A 20,805-nucleotide genomic window follows, 5' to 3' on the forward strand; every position below is an offset into this window, starting at 1 on the left:
ATAATTTAACGTTTTTTGTCATTTCCGTCAATTTACCGTTAGTTTGCCAGTTAAGTCATTGAGGGGCATAGGCTTGATTCCGTTAGTTTTAACGGAAATGACTAAAAGTGTTGATTTTTTGAAACATGGGGACTAAATGTGTTTTTTGTGAACATGAGGGACCAAATATGAAATCGGTGCTAATGTTAGGGACTAAAACTGTAAAACTGTATTTTTCTTCCATACAACAATGTGCTAATTATTATGCCGTGTAAACAACACAAAAACCCCCGTGTGTTAAGGAAAACCTGCATCAAATCCCCCTATGTGTTTTTTTCTTGCATAAAACCTCCTTGTGTTCTATTCTACTTTCACGAAATCCCCTATTGCGTTAAATGTTAACGCCGTTAACTATAGAGGGGATTTTATGCAATTTTTTTCACAACTAAGGGGGATTTAGTGCATATTTTCTACAATACAAGGTGATTTTATGTAAAAAATAATCTATTTATTTAAATTTCATATTTTTTCTGAAATTAAGCTGAATACATTTATTCAGTTACAATATAAAAAATAAAAATATATTAGGTGTGGTGAATATATTTTTTTTAAATCAATTTTTATATAATATAATTTATTAATGTATGAATTTTGAGTTTTTAAAATTATATAATTATTTTATTAGAATTATTATATATTTTTATAATTTATTCTTGATTAATTATATGTGAAAAAAACATAAATAATTTGAGAATTCGTTCCAACTTCCATCTCGAGTATCATTTTCTTAGTTTTCATATTTCAAATTAATAGATATATTCGACTTAATTTAAGAAAATAATTTGAATTTTAAATGAAGATATTAATTTTGCCTAGTCCTCATTGTGTTGTACCAAATCCTGTTATAAAAAACTTGCATAAAATCCAGAAAAAAAACATAGGAGATTTGACACAGGTTTTCCTTAACATTCGGGGTTTTATATTGTTTACCCATTTTATGCAAGAAGTTCAATCAAGAAAAACCCACCAAATTCCATTTTTGTTTTGAAGAAAATAGCCACCAAAATTGGAAAATAATATCAGGGTTCAGGGTTTTTGGCTTTGAAAATTCATCCAGATTCTGATTCTTCTGAACTCCGATCTTAGCTCAGGAATTTAACTTTGATTAATCCAGAAAAAAACAAAGAGATGTCTTTCCGACAAGCAGTTTCTAAATTGTGTAAGGAGCTACTAAATTCTGCTCCGATGCGTATCAAACCCTACAATTCTTGCCCAATCGCAGGTAAGCTTTTCACACAGTATTTAATGGCAAACACCCATTACAAATTTGGTGTCGTTTTTGGTGAAATACATCAGGTGATTATTAACCTTCATCTGCACATAATCACAAACACCCACATGTGTATGTGTGCTTAGTGGGAAGTTATTTCATCGCATCAACGGTTAATAATCACCGCGCATAGGATCTCAATAACCGTGTTATGAGATGGTTACTTTCCGTTTCTTCATTGTGCATTCGAAATATTTCATCGATTTGATTGATTATTCCTTCCGTGTATATAACTTGAGATTCGTAGATGCTACAACCGATGAAATGGTTTTACATCGCGTACCTAGAATTATGTTAGTCTTGCATTAGTAGTGTTTGATGCAGTTGACGGTGCATTTACGACACAAACACGTCCTGCATTTTTCGTTTGATATCGGATTGTTTTATTTTAAAGATTTTGTGTCGGATTGTTCGTTCATTTTCAAATAGAATTCACTGTGTCTTTTAGTCATTATTTTAGGCCTCGTTTGGTTGGGTAGATTAGCCATTATTAACTAAAATAATTGGACTTTGTTTGATGTTTGGTATCTCCAATAACTTACCGGGTCGACCCGTAACTTATCTTGCCTTCTTGCCTTTTAGAGTGTTTTTTTGTTGGACGCCCTGGGGTCCGATAAAATAATTGGGTTTTTCATTAGATTATTTAATCATATCTTGGCTAATCTTATATCGGCAACCAAACAAGGCCTTAGTTTATTTTATATGGTGATTTCTGAGCCGATATTGTTTTATTTCCAGGAAAGTTGATAGTTTCCAAATACGATTTTGGAGGCCATTCGTCGAGTAATCACCGACGTGAAGTATTTCAATGGGTTATTCTTTCTGGACAAGCTGGTATGTACTTTACGTCTTAGGTTAATAAGCCATATATTTATTTTTATTACGTTTATGTGTTGATTCGACAACAAGTTGATAAGAAGATAAAGCTGGTAAAAGCAGTCGATGTATGAAAGTGAACTGGAGACGTTGGAATTGAGTAATTTACGAGTATTTAAAAAAATCGTTTCAACCAGGAAATTTGATAGATAATGTAATCTCAAGACTCGGTGCTAATTGTAGGGAAATTAACCTAACCTAATGAGTCAAACTATGAAAATTGGAAACGAGCGACTTCGAAGCTACTCGATATTGACTCGGTGGTGAAGGAATTAACCTAATTTTGTATGTAATTCTTATATTAGTATAATACTATTTTATATTATTTAAATTAAAAATAAAAATAAATACTAGGCTCGCGAAATCACGAACAACTAAGGAAAAGCTCAAGCTCGGCTTGTCAGAAAGCTCGAGCTCGAGCATTTGTCGAGCCGGTATCTTTCATCGTAATTTCTTCGGGTATTACGAGTCGTCGATTGTTCAATATTTTCTTTATGCAGCGATTATTCTCGGGACGTGTTCCACGCCTTCATTGGCAGAAGATGTTTCGACTGGATCAAGTTCCGAAAATGGCTCTAGTGGCTTTCGTAAAATCGAGGATGCATCAATGATATCGAACGAGCATACATCTAAATGGAGAGTTTTTACCGATAACGGAAGGGATTATTTTTCCCAGGCAAGTGGGTTGCGATCCATTTCCGTACAGTTCCATTTGTGTACGATATTATTTCGATCTTTATATTGATAGTCGACTATTCATATCGTGTAGGGAAACATCGAGCAAGCTGAAATATTTTTCCGATCTGCACTACAAGAAGCTAAAGAAGGCTTTGGAGAACGAGATCCTCATGTTGCATCTGCGTGTAATAACCTGGTACTTCTCTAACCAATCTTTATCCGCTACATTAGTGGAGACGGGATTTTTTTTTTAATCGATTTATTAATTCTTTGCTACATTTTTCGTGTTCGTCTTTTTGCAGGCTGAACTCTTCCGAGTGAAGAAGGACTTTGCGAGTGCGGAACCGTTGTACGTCGAGGCCATTAATATACTAGAGGAGCATTTCGGAACAGACGACGTAAGGTAAAATACGTGTTTGGATGACGACAGTTGCATAACTTTCTGAAGGGGGTAAAAACGTAATTGCAGCCGTTCTGTATGAAATGGCAGTAAAACTTTTGTGCGACGAACTGTTGGTATTATTTTACCATAGTATATAATTAACTGTAATTTCACAGTGCTCGTCTATTGCAAATTTGCGATTCCTATTTTATTGTTTGGATGTCTTTAAAAAAAAATTCACCATCGATTTCCCGCTAAAAAAATACCGTCTCGTTTAAATTGATGAAGTTCAATTTTTCATTAATGCTCTGTGTTGAGTCAAAACCGGAGCTTACTGAGTCAAAAAACGAGAGCTATAGTATTGAGATCGAGTGTTTATATATTGTAAGCTGCAGTTTCGAGTTTCTCTCGTTTACATCAAACTAAAATTCTAGGATATCTTGATTCGAATTTACTCATTTTTTATTTGATATTTTAGAAATTTCGTTTCGTCTAATGTTGCAGAGTTGGGGCTGCCCTTCACAATCTCGGTCAATTCTACCTCGTACAGCGTAAATTGGAAGATGCTCGTGTCTGCTATGAGGTAAACCGATTACAATGCACACGCAATACTTACACTTTTGTTCTTTACGCGCGTCAAATGGAATCTTTTGCCCCGTTACTTCGTTCATCTATTGACGATTCCATATTTTTTTCTTTCGACCAATTTTCTGACAGCGTGCTATGAAGGTTTGTATCTGTCATTACGTCACACTTCTATCTTCTTCGGTTATTCAACGGAAACAAACTTCTGGTACTACCGTTTTCTGATTGGTCAGATAAAGCGCCGTGTATTAGGAGAAGCGCACACCGACTATGCCGATACTATGTACCATCTAGGGACCGTAAGTCCGCAAAGCTAATCCCCGATTTTTTTTTTCTTCTGAATTTTCTCGTAATTTTAGAACAAACCCATGATTATTAGTCGTAATTTTAGAATTAATTTTTGGAACGATATTTCTGAAGTAACTTCGTAAGTATTTGTAACGTACAGGTTTTGTATCTCCAAGGGAAAGAGAAAGATTCCGAGGATCTAATTGCGGATTCTATACGAATACTCGAGGTCCGCCGAATTTCTATCAAAATGAATGCACGGTAGTTTTCGGTATTAATCGAAATATATATTTTTTTGCTTACTGCTTTGCGTCGAATACGTAGGCTGCCGGCCAAGGAGAATCTATTCTATGCGTCAGAAGAATGCAATATCTTGTTCAGGTTGTCGTTCCCGTATTCACAGCCATTTGAAATTTGCAACAGCGTTCGCAATCAATATAATTTAAGGGTAAATTACGGCCACCCCTGAGGTAAGGTTAAATTACGAAAAAACCCCTCATGTTTGGGTAATTACAACCATCGCCTTCAGTATATGAATCTTCTTACACGTCCACCGTTATTAGAACACCCGTAAGGGTGGACATGTAAGAAGATTCATATTTGAGGGGGTTGGTTGTAATTACCCAAACAAGAGGGGTTTTTTCGTAATTTGACCTTACCTCAGGGGGTGGCCGTAATTTACCCATAATTTAAAGCGATTGTTAGAGCCAAAACGTATTATAATATTATTTTCTTCCTACTGACTGTAGATGTACACTAAATCCAATCGATTTGCCGAGGCTGAGATTTTATTGAGAAAGATTCTGCACACGATGGAATTATCGAAGGTTTTCTCGTTTTTTGCATTTCGTAATTCTCTCCGTGGGGATTAACTGCGATAATCGATGTTAATGCTTTATCGTATTACGTAGGGATGGAAATCGTTGGATACTGTTGTTGTAGCTGAACGACTTGCATTGACCCTCGAAACAGCAGGTAGATTAAACGAAGCAGAAGAACTGTTAGAGAGGTAGGTACATTAATTCATTTTAATAAGCACTAAATGACGAAAAAGAATCCGCATGAAAAAACGACACGTATTATTCTCGTGTTTCAGATGTCTAGATGCTCGGAAAAACTTACTCCCCGACGAGCATATTCAGGTTTATATGATTGGGTTCCTGTCAAATTCGTTACACTCGTAACAATATATGCTTACAGTAACTATTTATTCCCGTCGAATAGAATGCTGCCAACATGCTTTACATTGCTCGAGTAAAGATGCTCGTCTCCAACCAGCTAATGAAGACGGACAGTTCTCGAGCTATGGCGGAGCTTGATATCGCCAAAAATCTTTTGCACAGTTCAATAAGGTTAGATTAGATTACGCGGATCGTTTATTTACCAAATTCTGTCTCTTCATAGATTGTTTTTACATTTTAAATATTTGTTGTAGGGGTGTAAATGAGCTGAGCCGGCTCGACAAATGCTCGAACTCGAGCTCGAGCTTGAGCTTTTTCTTAGTTAGTGAGCTCGCGAGCCTACTTTTTTTTTTTTATCTTTTTTTTTTTTAATTTATATATATTATTTTTAATTTAAATAATATATAATAATATTAAATATTAAAATGCTAATATAAAAATTTAAATAATAATAATTAAAGTTCATTTATGTATTCCTTTAAGTTGATCTGGGCTGTACTTCATTTTGAATTTTGAAGTTGAATTAATATCTTCACAGGGTAGCTCGACGAGTTCTTGTTCGACTTTTGGAAAAGAAAGGAAACAGAGAGCCGATTAGAGGACCCAGAAAAACGGGCAAAGATGCGCAATCAACAGCCCTTATACTAGTTAGTTTTGCTTTATCTCTCAGAAATCATACTTAAAAATCGATCAATTCGCTATACAACACTTACGTTGATTTTTTCTTATACAACTATACTAACGCTGTTTTATACCAGATGTCGTGCATGTATACAACCTCTAACAAAATCGTCAATAAATGTTTTACTGTAAAGCTTCGATTTTGATGGTTCCATTGGTTTTACCACTTGTTATGCTTAGATTTTGTGTCTATTTCCAAACAATCGGGGCTATTTTTGCGTTATTTTTAAGTATTATCAAGTAAAATTTGTTATCTATGTGAAAGCGACGTCTTTGTTTTTAGGGTAAATTACGGCCACCCCTGAGCTAAGGTTAAATTACGAAAAAACCCCCTCTTGTTTGAGTAATTACAACCATCCCCTCAACTATGAATCTGCTTACACGTCCACCCTTAGGGTGTCAAATTCAACGTAATCTTCTGGATTTCGTGGAATGTTCTCTAGTTTGTACTCGTTTTGTGCAAAAATGCAGATTCTGATGCACCACAATCTGATATTTACGAGCCAAGAAACACATCTTATAATCATCTTGTTTCAAAATATGGAGCTCGAATGAGGTAAAACGGGTACAAACTGGAGAATATTCCACATAATCTAGAAGATTCTACTAAATTTGACACCGCAAGGGTGGATGTGGAAAAAAGATTCATAGTTGACGGGTGGTTGTAATTACCCAAACATTTGGGGTTTTTTCGTAATTTGCCCTTACCTCAGGAGGTGAACGTAATTTACCCTTTTTTAATGTACTAATATAAAATCTCTCATTCTTCTTTTCGGTTTTATCCTTGTCTATTTTTGGTTCATTTCATTCTAAAATAGCATACTCGTGAAGCGTACTAAATAAGTATAAGTGGATACATTTGTTTATCGATGACTTGGATTAATTGGTCAAAGCGTTGCATTGACTAACGTCGATTGTCATCAAATCCTACTAATATTTATATGACAGAATCTTTATCTGATTTATACTAATTTTGTTCTTTGTAGCTACAATCACTCAATGCTCTTGGGTCACTGGAGATCATGAAACTGGAATTTCTCGGCTCGAGGGTCCGTATTTATTATTTTTCGTGCACCGTATAGTTTTTTTCTCGGGAATGTAATTTAACCATTTGTTTTCTGAATCGGCTCTGATGCTGTAAGATATGTTTTTATGCGTCTTTTCCGAAACAGGAGTATATTCCAGCTGAGGCTGATGCAGCTCTTCGACAATGCATTTCTACTTTTAAAGAGGTAAATTTAAAATGCGCCTCGATTAATGAAATACTATTGAATTATTTTTTGTGAATATCAAACTACCTCGATTAATGCACGTTGTGAATTTACTCGGTTCTCATGAAATCGATTTTATGTTGGTCACATAGCAAAATTCGAAAATTCTAGACCTGGCCTGAATTATTTTTCTATTTTTGTTCAGTTTGGAGATCAACATTCAATATCCGATTCTCCTCAAGTAAAAGCCGAGTATCTGTCGTGTTTAAGGCGCCTCGATTATCTGTTGTGCAATGGCTTGACAAGTGAAATAGGTGCGGCGAAAGATATTAAGGACGAAATTCGGCGCGTTGAAGGTGAAATATCGAAGGCTGGAAAAACCCGAAGTTGAATTGAGTTCTGTGAAAGTCAATTTCTTTCGTCGAAATAAAACCCGAAATCCGCATTTATCTTTTTTTTTTTTTTTTTTTTTGGCTACATTTTATTAGATAATTTAGTGACTTTTGTTAGTATGGTAAACTGTAATGTACCATCGGCACCCGGTGTGGACTTCATCTGATGTAACATTAAATTAACTAGTATTGCAAATAATAAAATTCGGAGACTCGGTCACTTTATTTTTATTTTTTTTTATTTTCCGTTTATTAAAATTTTGTTTTAATTGTGCAGATCGCACCTTCTTGGGGATGAAAATAAAAACAAATGTGAAGCGGTATTTGTAATCTGTAATGTTAAATGTCGTTTAAATTTTACTAATACCGTTTTGGCTTCGAACCTAATTTTGACATATTTTTATTTTGATTTTGACAAAATTCGAAACACGAAAACTGTAGTCATTTGGGTTAGTTTTCTAATTCAACTTAAATCCGCTAGATTGGATGCCGTATGACAAAATTATGCATGAATGAGTCACATTTTGAATTTTATATACCTCAATACATTAAAGTTGTGGGCAATATCCATTGATTCATGTGTATATTTCTTGTCCGACATCCAATTTTGGTGATTCAAGTTGGATTAGAAAACTAACTCAGAATACTACAAATCCTATTTTTCGGGTTTTGCAAAATTTGGACTAAAAAATTATCAAAATCACGTTTGAAGTCGAAACGGTATTATTAAAGCTCGAACGACGTTTATCACATCCCGTAATCTGAAATACATTAAAGATTCGTTTGGATTGACAAAATTGAAATTATTTTCTTCTTAAATTACAACCACCCCTGAGATAAGGTCGATTTACAAAACAAACCCCACATGTTTTCATAATTACATCCACCCCTTGTAATTTGTAGATTTCTTACATTGACACCCTTTTATAGGGGTGGATGTAAGATATTTACAAACTACAGGGGTTGAATGTAATTTCTCAAAAATAAGGGATTTATCCTTATTTTTTTGGATGAATGACTAATAACAAATTTCAGAAAATTAAATTTTATTTTGATCTACCTTTTGAATTAGTATAGTGGATTTAAAAGTTGGATTTTTTTTTCTTTTCCTTGTAAATAAATAATTTTGTATATTGATGTAGAATAAACCGAAGGAAGATCTATAGATGCTACAACCAAAAAATTTGTAAGAAAAAATAAAAGAATCTTTTTACTTAAGTAATTACAATTTTCTGTCTTAATATATTGTTATATAGTCATTCCATTAATTTAGCGAAATATTAAATTATTAAACTAATATAATGTAATATGTTTTTTATCGAGTCGGGATTGAAAGAAAATTACTATTTAACCGAAATTATTAATTTATCGAAGTTCTATTGTACGGTGAATTGGTACACTACAGTATGACAATAAACATATGGCAAGTACAATTGGTGAGTTGTAGACTCAATATTGTGCAATCATTTTCAGTCATAAAATGAAATTAGGAAATTAGGACCACAAGGGACAATTGTTTATTGTTTTATTACTATTTATGTTAATAATAAATCTCTTTATTCATAATCAACACAAAGCGCGTGGAGTGGGCTTCGGACAAAATAATGCAGCTGGCTACTCCTAATAAACGCGGATAAACTACAATGACTCAAAAACTTACTCAAATTGAAAGCTTATAATTACAAATTTATTATGTCTTAATTTCATTTCTCGAAATATAGGTGTTTCGCACTTTGCACCATCGAAAAAAATTAGTAGCATTTTGTACTCTCAAACTATAATTAATCATGCATAATGCACCTCAAATGAATTGTTAAAACTAACGAAGATAATTTAATATTTTTAGTGGTATTTCTTAGAATGTCAAATCAAAATTTCTATATTTATTAATCCTTTCGAAACTATAAACTAAAAAAAAATACATTTTTCATCAACATATTTAAAATTTATATTTTTATCATATAAAAGATATTTGAAAGGAAAAAAAAAAAATCCTCCAACTATTATGTTCAAGTTATTAGAAAATTATATTTTTTTTCAAAGATCTGTAATAAATATATTTACGAGTTACAATAAAAGATCCATCAAACGAATAATTTAATGAGAAAGTATATATATATATATATATATATATATATATATATATATATATATATATATATATATATATATATATATATATATATATATATATTTCGGCATGATTTTTGTTTTCTTGCACTTTGTGCACTCGAAATTAGGTTGGATACAAAAAAAAATAATAATTTAATTTGTTATTTTTCACCCTAGAAATAAAAAAAAAAACCAACAAAATATGAAATTGCTCTCATTAAATTTTAAATATTTAATTTAGGGTGTATTATGACTGATTTATTGTATTTCGAAAGTGCAAAATACTATTAGTTTTTTTGAAGGGTGCAAACTACCAAAATACTACATTTCAAGGGTGCAGAGTGATATTAAGTCAATTTATTATAGAATGAATTCATTCATTCGAACAAATTTAGAGTTCATATAACATTGCGACAAATTTACTAGTAATATGTTTCATTTTGTCTTTGTTTTGGATGGATTTATTTTGCAACAAATTTAATGTTAAATATATATCATTTTGAGTTATGTTTTAAATTATTGTGAGGAATTTTAAATGGGACAATTTGAGATTATATGCTAAATAATTGGGACTAGGTCCACCTATTATTTCATCCTTGTGGATACATCTTTGCTTTTTCTTATTCCAAAACTACCCCTGTACATTTTTTCTTAGTTGTCCTCAATATTTTCATCATCTGCATTATCATTTTTTAATATATATATATATATATATATATATATATATATATATATATATATATATATATATATATATATATATATATTAGCTTCAAGAAAATTAGTTGAAGAAAAATTAGTTAGCTTCAAGAAAAATTAGTTGGCTCCTCGTGGGAGTTATTTCGCTGAGGGTTCGTAGTACCGAGCGAGTTGGCTCCTCGTGGGAGTTGTCTCGCTGCGGGATGTGGGACAGAGCGAGTTTGCTCCTCGTGGGAGTTATCTCGTTGTGGTTTCGTAGATCCGAGGGAGTTGGCTCCTCGTGGGAGTTGCCTCTCAACGGGTTATAGTACCGAGCGAGTTGGCTCCTCATGGGAGTTGTCTCGCTGCGGGTTGTAGGACCGGGCGAGTTTGCTCCTCGTGGGAGTTGTATCGCTGCAATTTGCGGGACGGAGCGAGTGGTCTCCTCGTGGGAGTTATCTCGTTGTGGTTATGAGACCCGAGGGAGTTGGCTCCTCGTGGGAGTTACCTCGCAACGGGTTATAGGACGGAGCGAGTGGTTTCCTCGTGGGAGTTATCTCGCTATGGTTTCGTAGAACCGAGGGAGTTGGCTCCTCGTGGGAGTTGTCTCGCAAGCCCCCCACTCTCGAGACGATGTGGGAACAAACTCGAAAGGGCTACCGGATCGTATTGAGAGTAGATCGGTGCTGTAGTCTTGCGTTAATCGTTGGCATGGCGTGGAGAAATAAAATTTTTTATTTTTATTTTCCATTAGATAGCGAACGCAATTTGGTAGGTGCGTTAAAGAGCTCGCGCAATTTGGTGGAGCGCGTTGAAATTCTCGTGCGATTTGGTGAAGCGAGTCAAAATCTACGCGCAATTTGGTGGAGGGCGGTGAAAGTTCCGTGCCATTTAATGGGAGCGCGCAGTCCAAGGGCGCCTTGGAAAGCGCGCGCGCGTGCTTGCGCGCACCCCCATTAATATTTTTTTTTTTTTTTTTATTTGGTTGATATTCACCCCCTTGGGGATGTTTTATTTTTTGAGTAGGGAGATAATCCTCGTTCCTTGAGATGGGATGTGCACCCCTCTTGGGGATGTTCTATTTTTTAAGCAGAGAGATTATTCTCGTTCCTTGAGATGGGATGTGCGCCCCCTTGGGGATGTTCTATTTTTTGAGTAGGGAGATTATCCTCGTTCCTTGAGATGGGATGTGCACCCCTTGGGGATGTTCTATTTTTTTTAGTATGGAGATTATCTTCGTTCCTTGAGATGGGATGTGCACCCCCTTAGGGTTGAGAGGTAAGGGTCATGCCCAACCTTAGGATGGGGATAATTTCCCACTGTAGGATGAGGCGTTCGAGACCTATGGTCTGAGGTGGATGCGCACGGTTGTGCCATTGGTTCGCGCGTGCGCGTCAGACCCTTTTTTCTGTTTTTGAAGTAGGGACGTGAAACACTTGATGGGATGTGAGACCCCTTGGGGTTGAAAGGTAAGTGGATGTACCACCCTTGAGATGAGATGCCCAACTTTAGGATGGGATGGCCCCCCATTTAGGATGAGGCGATCACGAACCACTGGGGTGAGATGCCCAACCTTGGCGATTTATGGTGCCACTGATTCAGTGGCAGCACGAGTTGAATCTTCCGTGATCATACGCTGAAGGTCTTCTTCGGTTATCTGAACCGTTCGAGAAGTAAATAGAAATTGATCATGTTGAGGACCCAGTGGGGCCTCACGAGGAGGAGCGTTGGCTCCTGCTATGACGATGTATGGTGCCACTGCTTCAGTGGTAGCACAAGTTGAAGCTTCCGCGATTATACGCTAAAGGTCCTTATCGGTTATCTGAACCGTTAAAGGAGCTAGTAGAAGTTGATCTTGTTGAAGGTTCGGCGATCCTATGCTGAAGGTCCTCTTCGGTTATCTGAACCGTTCGAGGGGGCGGAAGTAGACCCCCAGAGAGTCAATGACCCATGGCGAATGAAATGTTTTGGGGGCATTGTGAACCCCCAGGGAGTCGACAACCCTTGGCGAACGAAATATTTTGGGGGCAGTTGTAGGCCCCCAGGGAGTCGATAACCCTTGGCGAACGAAATATTTTGGGGGCGATGTAAACCCCCAGGGAGTCGATAACCCTTGGCGAGCAAAATATTTAGGGGGCGATGTAAACCCCCAGGGAGTCGATAACCCTTGGCGAGCAAAATATTTAGGGGGCGATGTAAACCCCCAGGGAGTCGATGGCGGTGGTGCCATAGGTGGCTCCACATGTGGAGCAGGTGCTGGTATCGCGTTGGGAGCATTTGCTCCCATCGTGGCGATATATTAGATCACGGCCTCTGTGGCAGCGCGAGTTGAAGCTTCTGCTATCATGCGTTTAAGCGCATCCTCGGTTATTTGAACCATTCGAGGAGCAGGGAGTGATGGATCGGCGAGTGGTGGGTCCCGAGGGGGGATCACCTGAACCTCGCGAGGCGGATCCATGGGACGTGGAGGAGGTGGCAAGCCAGAGCCTCCACGAGGTGGGAGGTTGTTAGCTGTGTCATTTTCTCTCCGAGCAGACGCCTCAGGAGGATCTTGTTGGCTACGTGATCTGGTTTGCATCGTTCCCACAGACGGCGCCAAAATGATGATGCTAATTACTTAGATCACCTGGGGTAGTGTAGAAAATGAACTGGGAGAGCAAAGCAGATCAATAGCTTGACAACTTGATGATCCTGAGGTACCTGCGATCATAGAACACATGAACTAAGCCGGGGGTTGATCCGGCGGAAACCCCTCCGACGCTCAAGTCAGACGTGCTGATCATAGAAATAGTCCAGAGAATACAGTTGGTAGTATTGCTCAGTTAATAGGACGTACCTTAATAAAATGAGTAAAACCTCTATTTATATGTCGTTTATTGGGTTGGGTTTGCTTTGTTGGGCCCAAGCCTTACTTGAAGGTGTTTGGGCCTCGGTGATATTAGTCTTCGATATTGGGCTCGTAGCCCAGTAGGTAAAGAAATTGTAGGCCCATTGGGTTGGCCCAATTAGGCATATCAAAATATATATATATATATATATATATATATATATATATATATATATATATATATATATATATATATATATATATATATATATATATATATATATATATATATATATATATATATTAGCTTCAAGAAAATTAGTTGAAGAAAAATATTTATATTTAAAATATTTAACCCATAAATTGTTAGTTCAATGTAGGAGTCGATATTAAAAATTTATGAAAACCCATACTTTCCACTGATTTCAGTTGGCATATAGTCTTCAAATTGATTAAACTTTTTCTTATTGAATTAAATACAATTTATAGTTTGGTAGAAATTCAGACTATACGACAACGTTTCAACAAATATTCTTTAATGAACCATTCCTCACTGTGGACCGCATGCAACTATGAGATGTGATATAGTCCAGAAAAAAAGGTTTTAAATTGTATCAATATCTTCATAAATATTCCTCAAAAAAATATAAATATATATATATATATATATATATATATATATATATATATATATATATATATATATATATATATATATATATATATATATATATATATATATATATATATAATTAAATAAAAAATTGTATATAGTTACCACCCATATACATATGGCATACCCACTAGTCCACTACAATTTGTGTATCTAGTAAATAATTTTTAATTTATCCAAAAACAATAAATTAAACTTAATTTGTGTTTAACAATTGTAAATGGTACAATAGTTAAACACAAATTAAGTTTGAAAATTATTTACTAAATACACAACTTGTAACTATAGCCAATAATAAATCATAAGAATTTTATATTTTATTTAAAATTAACTATAGATACATATGAATATGTAGGGATACGATAGTTTATGTTTAACAAGAAACTATATAGTGATAATTAGATTATTAGAAATAATTGTAATATTTAAATTTAAGAAGTTCATTATCAATTTTCAACTAATCTATATAATATATAAAAGTTGAATTGCATGCCTAATTGATTGACATTTGTCAATTTCATTATGTGACATGTCCCCAATTTCATCCTATGTGTCAATTTGATTGGTGGAAATAAATATAAAAAAACATGTCATCAATTTCTATTATTTACATTCCACGTCATTTACATAATTAGGTAGTATTACCATTAATCCATCTCTCATTAATTATAAAAATGATCATCAAATCTTACCAATAAGGAAGTCATATGTCCATTTCTCATAATAGACTTTATTGACTTTTATTTACCATATTATTTTCCGGATTTTTTGTTCCATTTTATTCCTCTCTTTTTTTTTCACCGGATTTTTAATTATTTTCCAATAATTTCAAATTAAAAAATGTGTCCATATATATTTCTTTTAATGTTATTGATAACATTACCATATTCAATTTGTAGTTTCTTTTTTCATCGTGCAAACAGGACTATATAAATAAACTGTACAATACCATCAATCATCACATTATTCTATTTTATTCAAAATAAATGTATGAGTGAGTGCTTCTTTTCTTTTTTCTTACCTATATCGTTTCATTGTTCTATTGCTTGAATTTTTTTTTAATGATTATCGTAATTTGTTTTACTTATTTTTTTCCAATTTCAGTTTTTACATTCATTCACATTTGATTCATAACATGTTTTTAATTTTTGTGTATCCTTTTGTATTTATAAATAGTAACATTCTGTGTTAATTTTGAATTATTTTATTTCACTTTATTTTAGTGAACGATGTTTTAATATGTCATTTTCGTCATTTGAATATATAAGTGTAATCCTTAAATTTATGTTTACTTGCATATATATATATATATATATATATATATATATATATATATATATATATATATATATATATATATATATATATATATATATATATATATATATATATATATATATATATATATATATATATATATATATATATATATATATATATATATATATATATATATATAACACTTATTTAATTATCTACAATTAATATAAACAATGTTATGTGAATTGCATGACATGATTTGTGTCCATTATTACTGTTGTGATTCGTGAAATTTAAATTCACATTTCTTATATGGTCGTTGTCTATTTATTTTAAAATTTTAAATGGCAGTCATTATAATTGCATGACTGTGTTGTAACAGAAATTTTGTATGTTAATTCATAAAGTTGGATATGGATTTTAAAAAATATTGTAGGTTAAATAATTTGGTTTTATATATTTTATATATATGACCATGATGAAAGAATATGTCTTTTCTTTTTTCCTAATTTATTATATATTAGTATTATATGTATATAAAAAAAATACATGTTTGAATTTACTATATTGCGGTAATCCACACTGTCTTTTTCTCCCGCGGTGTGTACAATAAACTACCAATTTTTTTACCATATTGAAAATGAATTTCATGTTAATGTTTTAATTTTTCTATTCTATTCATTGATGCACTGACAAAAACTTTTATAACTGATTTGACACTTCTAATTATATACTAATTAAAAAAAAACTTCTCACAATACTAATAAATTGAATAATAAAAGTAATAATTTATAACTGTTTTGACACTTCTAATTATATACTAATTAAAAAAAAACTTCTCATAATACTAATAAATTGAATAATAAAAGTTAAGTTTAATCAACTGATAACAAATAAACAAACCTATTTTATATATTTCAAAACATAACAATGTTATTCTAAATTTTTGGTATTAAATTAGTTTATTCGCTTTATTTAATACCAAAGATTAAAAATATCAATTGGTATGTTTAAGATATATAATGATCGTATGTACTATATACTATATTCCACTATAACACCGATATATATTATTAGGTACATATTTAGAGCAATTTCATCCCCAAAAGTATCAAAATGAGTTTGCAAATATTTATTTGATATTTAATATTTAATTTTGATATTTATCTTTTCGGGGACTTTACACGAAATATTTATTCTTCTTAAATAACACATTCACAATTTTTTAGTATTACCATTACCTCCCATGTGGGTAGGGGTGTGCGCGGGACATAAACCCGCGGGTTCTATCAAAACCCGCCCTCGTCCCGTCAAACAACGGTTCTTAATTTTGAAGAACCAAACTTGTGGGTTTTTAACGGGTTTACGATAGACGGGTCCATGGTGGGTTTGTAGTAGGACCCAACCTTCAGGGGTCGAAACCCGTTATCGTCTAAACTATTTTTTTTTATATATATAATTTATAAGTTTTATGAGAGAATAATTAGAAACTAAAATGAATAACCTAAAATCTTAAATTCAAACCAAACATAAATAATGTAAATGTCAAGAGAAAATAAAAAAATACTATAAAACTAAAAGTAACTAATTCATAACTTAAAAGATAAAATTTAATAAAATAAATACAGCCTTTTCAAGCATAACCAACGCTATTCAGCTCCATTCAACACCATTTTCTTCCTTTTTTTTTCTGCCGTGTGTTGACCGTTGTATATATCGTTTTTCCAACATTTTCTTAGGGATTTTCATAATTTTTAGGTTTTATCTATCCTACACCCGGTGAAGGTTACACCAGGTGATTTTTTACCGTTGATCTACACATACCAATGTGGGTGTGTGTGTGTGTGTTTGTGTGTATATGAATGGTAGAGATCTACCCGGTGTATTTCACCCGGTGTAGGATCTCAAAAGCCTAATCTTTAAAGCTATTACTTCCACAATTATAGTTTAGTTGATTTATGTATTTGATACACTAGAGATACTTTATTTATTCATTAATACTATTAATTTATTATACTATAAAATGTAAGCAAAACGACGTCGTTTTGTATGGCGGGGAGGGACGGGTTTCACGGGTATTAAAAAAAATTGAACCCATCTAAGACCAAAACCCACGGTTCTTCACCATTTTAGGACCCAATCCTTTGGATGAATCTATCCGTCCGGTCCCAACGGGGCGGTTTTTCACGGGTTTGACGGGTGTAGCGTGTTGATGGGTTCGACTTGCTCACCCCTACATGTGGGTAATTTTTTTATTTAAACAATAGGATAAAAGAAATGTCACGTTGCAGGGGTAGAATCCACATTTTCTAGGATATTACATGGAATAAAAAAGATTCCATAAAAATCACACCATAAGGAGATCATGTAAGACATAAACAAACATTAGGGTGTCTCTGTAATTACCGACATGTGGGGGCTTTTCGTAATTTATCCTAAGTTTAGGGTGATTTTTGCAATTTATCCAAGATTATTGTTCTTTCTATGTGTTAATATTTGCTTATACACTGATAATATTGAAAAAAAAATATTAATGTCAATTTGATAACATAATTAAATATTAATTTCTAATATATTGAATATATGTTTTTGTATTAGTATTAATATTAGGACTCCGATTCAAATTATAATTATGATTAATATAAAATTAGAATTAGTATTAGTATTAGGATTAGGATTATGATTATGATTAATATTAGTATAGGATTGTATTAATATTATGATTAGTACTACTATTAGTATTAGTATTAGGATTATGATTAGTATTAGGATTAAGATTATGATTATAATTAAGATTAGGATAAGGATATAATTATGATTAGTGTTAGGAATAAGATTATGAATAAGATAAAAATTTGGATAATATTAGGATTACAATAATGATTAACATCAGCATTAGGATTATCATATTCATATTAGCATTAGCATTAGTATACATCAGAATATTAGGATTAGCATATTAACATAGTATTGGTAATAGCATTAATATTAATAGGAGTATCAGTATTAGTATGCGTATTAGTATTAGTATTAGTATTAGTATTAGTATTAGTATTAGTATTAATATCAATATCAGTATCAGTATAAGTATCAGTATCAGTATCAGTATCAATATTATTATTAGTATTATTATTAGTACTATTATTAGTAGTATTATTGGTATTGGTATTAGTATTATTATTGGTATTGGTATTGGTATTAGTATTAATATTAGTATTAGTATTAGTATTAGTATTAGTATTAGTATTAGTATTAGTATTAGTATTAGTATTAGTATTGGTATTACTATTAGTATTAGTATTAGTATAATATCACAGTATGAGTATGAGTATTAGTACGAGTATCAGTACGAATATCGGTATCAATATCAATATTAGTATTAGTATTAGCATTAGCATTGATATTAGTATGTATCATTATTAACATTAGTATTGATATTAGTATTAGTATTTGTATTAGTATTAGTATTAGAAATATTATTAGTATTAATATTAATATTAGTCTTATTGTTAGTATTAGCAGTAGTATCAGTATGGGTATGAGTATTGGTATTATATTAGTCTTAGTGTCAGTATTAGTATTAGTATTACTATTAATATTAATATCAGTATCAATATAAGTATGAGTATTAGTACGAGCATCAGTACGAATATCAGTATCAATATCAGTATTAATATTAATATTAATATTAGTATTAGTATTAGTATTAGTATTAGTATTAGTATTAGCATTAGCATTAGTATTAATATTAATATTAATATTGGTATCATTAGTATTGGTATTCGTATTAGTATTTGTAGGATTACGATTAGTAATAGTATCGGTATCAGTATATTAGTATTAGTATTAGTATTACTATTTGTATTAGTATTAGTATTAGTATTAGTATTAGTATTAGTATTAGTATCGATATTAATTAGTATCAGTATTAGTATCGATATTAGTATCAATATTGGTATCAGTATTGGTATCCGTATTGGTATCAGCATTGGTATCAATAATGACGTATACATCGTATCTCTTTTGTAATATTTATAAGTTGTATTGTTGTTTGAGTAATGTGCATCACTAATTTAACGTCATTTGTAATAAACTTGCAGGTTATTTAATTTGAATATCTATTGTGTTACTTCTCTGCTACCGTGTTTGTTGTTAAGTTAGTTATTTTGTAGAAGATTGACATGGTGTAGTAGATTGCATTCCACGAAATAGATTTATACCATCTGTTTAAAATAATTTCACTTAATCTTCATATCGTGTTTTGCGCGCTCCGCGTTTTCTTCTTTGTAATATTTAATTAAATTTCACATGTTACAACTCAAAATTAAGGGATAAAGTTTATGTTTTTTTTATTTCCTTCCATTTTGTTTTACTTGCATTCGTGTTTTATAAAGAGATAGTTGTTTTCGTATTATTATTATTGTCTCAATTCAAAACTGACATCCGTGCAACGCACGGGTGAAATACTAGTTTATTCACTAATTTTCGGCAGTTTACTGATAATTTGAAATCAATTAACATGAGTTCACTCTTCCTTTCTAGAGTAGAGTGTGACTAACAACAGCCAATAAAAATAATGCTAAAATAAAACTTATATGAAATTATGTATATTTTAGGGTAACTTGCAAAGAGTGCATTGACAAGAGCACTTAATTGAAAAATGGACATTCCATTTACAAATAAGAAAAATTCTTTTATATATATTCAAATTATTCCTAACTTATTGAAACTCTAATTCAGTTCCAATTTTATGATTTATATGTCGATTTAGCCCAATTAACTTATTTTTGACCCATATTCCAATTTTGACCGCTGGTCTTCGGTGTGTTGATTTTTTTTATTTTTTATTTTCTTTTAAATTTTAAAAAAGAAAATAATAAATTATTTTCATTGGCCGGCAATATTACCGTCTCAAACAGTAATATTGTTGTAATAGACAACAATATTACTCTCTGAGACAGTTCGATACAATAATTTTACTGCATTAATTAATTTTATTGTCGTGGCCTGTAATTTTGTTGTCTCCGACCGTAATATAACTTATTGTCTCTGGCAGTAATATTACTGTTTGGGACAATAATATTAGTTATATTATTGTTTTGCATTCAATATTACTGTCTCACAATAATTTTGCTGTTAACACAATAGTTTAGACAGAAAAAAATGTTTCAAAAGAAAAAAAAGTCAACAATAGAGACCAGAGGTCAATAGCGGTTAACCGGTTGAAAAAAAATTCAGAAAAAAAAAACGCCAAAGACGTGCGCGATCATTGCCAGAAGATATTTATTCAAAAAACTATGAAAACAGAGGTTAATATGATATATTTGGTCAACTCCATGGTTAATATGCAATATTAATGAAGTTATATTGTAGAGCATTTTATGAATATTAGAAAAAATACATATTAAGTTTATCTATAATCATATATGAATATATCAACGCCTAATAAAATTATAATCAATTATATTTCATATGATAATCAATCTTAAAAAAAATCGTTAAAGTTGATAATCAGTTTTAACAGTTCTACCGATCAATATTTTCATTCAATCTCATAACAATATCATCAATTAATTGGTAAATTAAAGTGATATGCTTAATTGGGTCAACTCAATGAGCCTACAGTTTTTTAATCTATTGGACCACAAATTCACTTTTGAATACCACTATAA

The 20,805-nt window shown here is 32.2% G+C and overlaps 1 protein-coding gene across 2 annotated transcripts; it reads left to right on the forward strand.

Annotated features, from left to right (window-relative positions):
- The first annotated feature begins 911 nt into the window (after positions 1-911).
- LOC105965181 (Tetratricopeptide repeat (TPR)-like superfamily protein) lies at positions 912-7,811 on the forward strand. Of its 2 annotated transcripts, XM_012989705.2 has the most exons (18): positions 912-1,261; positions 2,048-2,143; positions 2,686-2,861; positions 2,955-3,059; positions 3,166-3,266; positions 3,750-3,828; positions 3,963-3,974; positions 4,064-4,129; positions 4,279-4,347; positions 4,443-4,499; positions 4,868-4,945; positions 5,030-5,127; positions 5,215-5,260; positions 5,343-5,470; positions 5,838-5,946; positions 6,967-7,029; positions 7,153-7,212; positions 7,397-7,811. In XM_012989705.2, the coding sequence occupies exons 1-18, from the start codon at positions 1,168-1,170 to the stop codon at positions 7,580-7,582; spliced, it is 1,623 nt and encodes a 540-aa protein (XP_012845159.2). In that variant the 5' UTR covers positions 912-1,167; the 3' UTR covers positions 7,583-7,811. The 2 variants fall into 2 exon arrangements, with proteins under 2 accessions (XP_012845159.2, XP_088678571.1); XM_088822445.1 differs by lacking the exons at positions 5,838-5,946; positions 6,967-7,029; positions 7,153-7,212; positions 7,397-7,811 and adding an exon at positions 5,554-5,686.
- Positions 7,812-20,805: the final 12,994 nt, after the last annotated feature.

The sequence above is a fragment of the Erythranthe guttata genome, chromosome 8, assembly GCF_056151865.1.
Source record: "Erythranthe guttata isolate IM_541 chromosome 8, IM_541, whole genome shotgun sequence".
NCBI classification, from domain to species: domain Eukaryota; kingdom Viridiplantae; phylum Streptophyta; class Magnoliopsida; order Lamiales; family Phrymaceae; genus Erythranthe; species Erythranthe guttata.

What these genes read in the sequence shown, in the direction of transcription:
- LOC105965181 (XM_012989705.2), top strand. Translation starts at nt 1,168, where the DNA reads ATGTCTTTCCGACAAGCAGTTTCTAAATTGTGTAAGGAGCTACTAAAT. An exon ending in ATTCTATACGAATACTCGAG is followed by an intron (nt 4,348 to 4,442) that starts GTCCGCCGAATT and finishes TCGAATACGTAG; the next exon opens with GCTGCCGGCCAAGGAGAATC. An exon ending in ACACGATGGAATTATCGAAG is followed by an intron (nt 4,946 to 5,029) that starts GTTTTCTCGTTT and finishes CGTATTACGTAG; the next exon opens with GGATGGAAATCGTTGGATAC.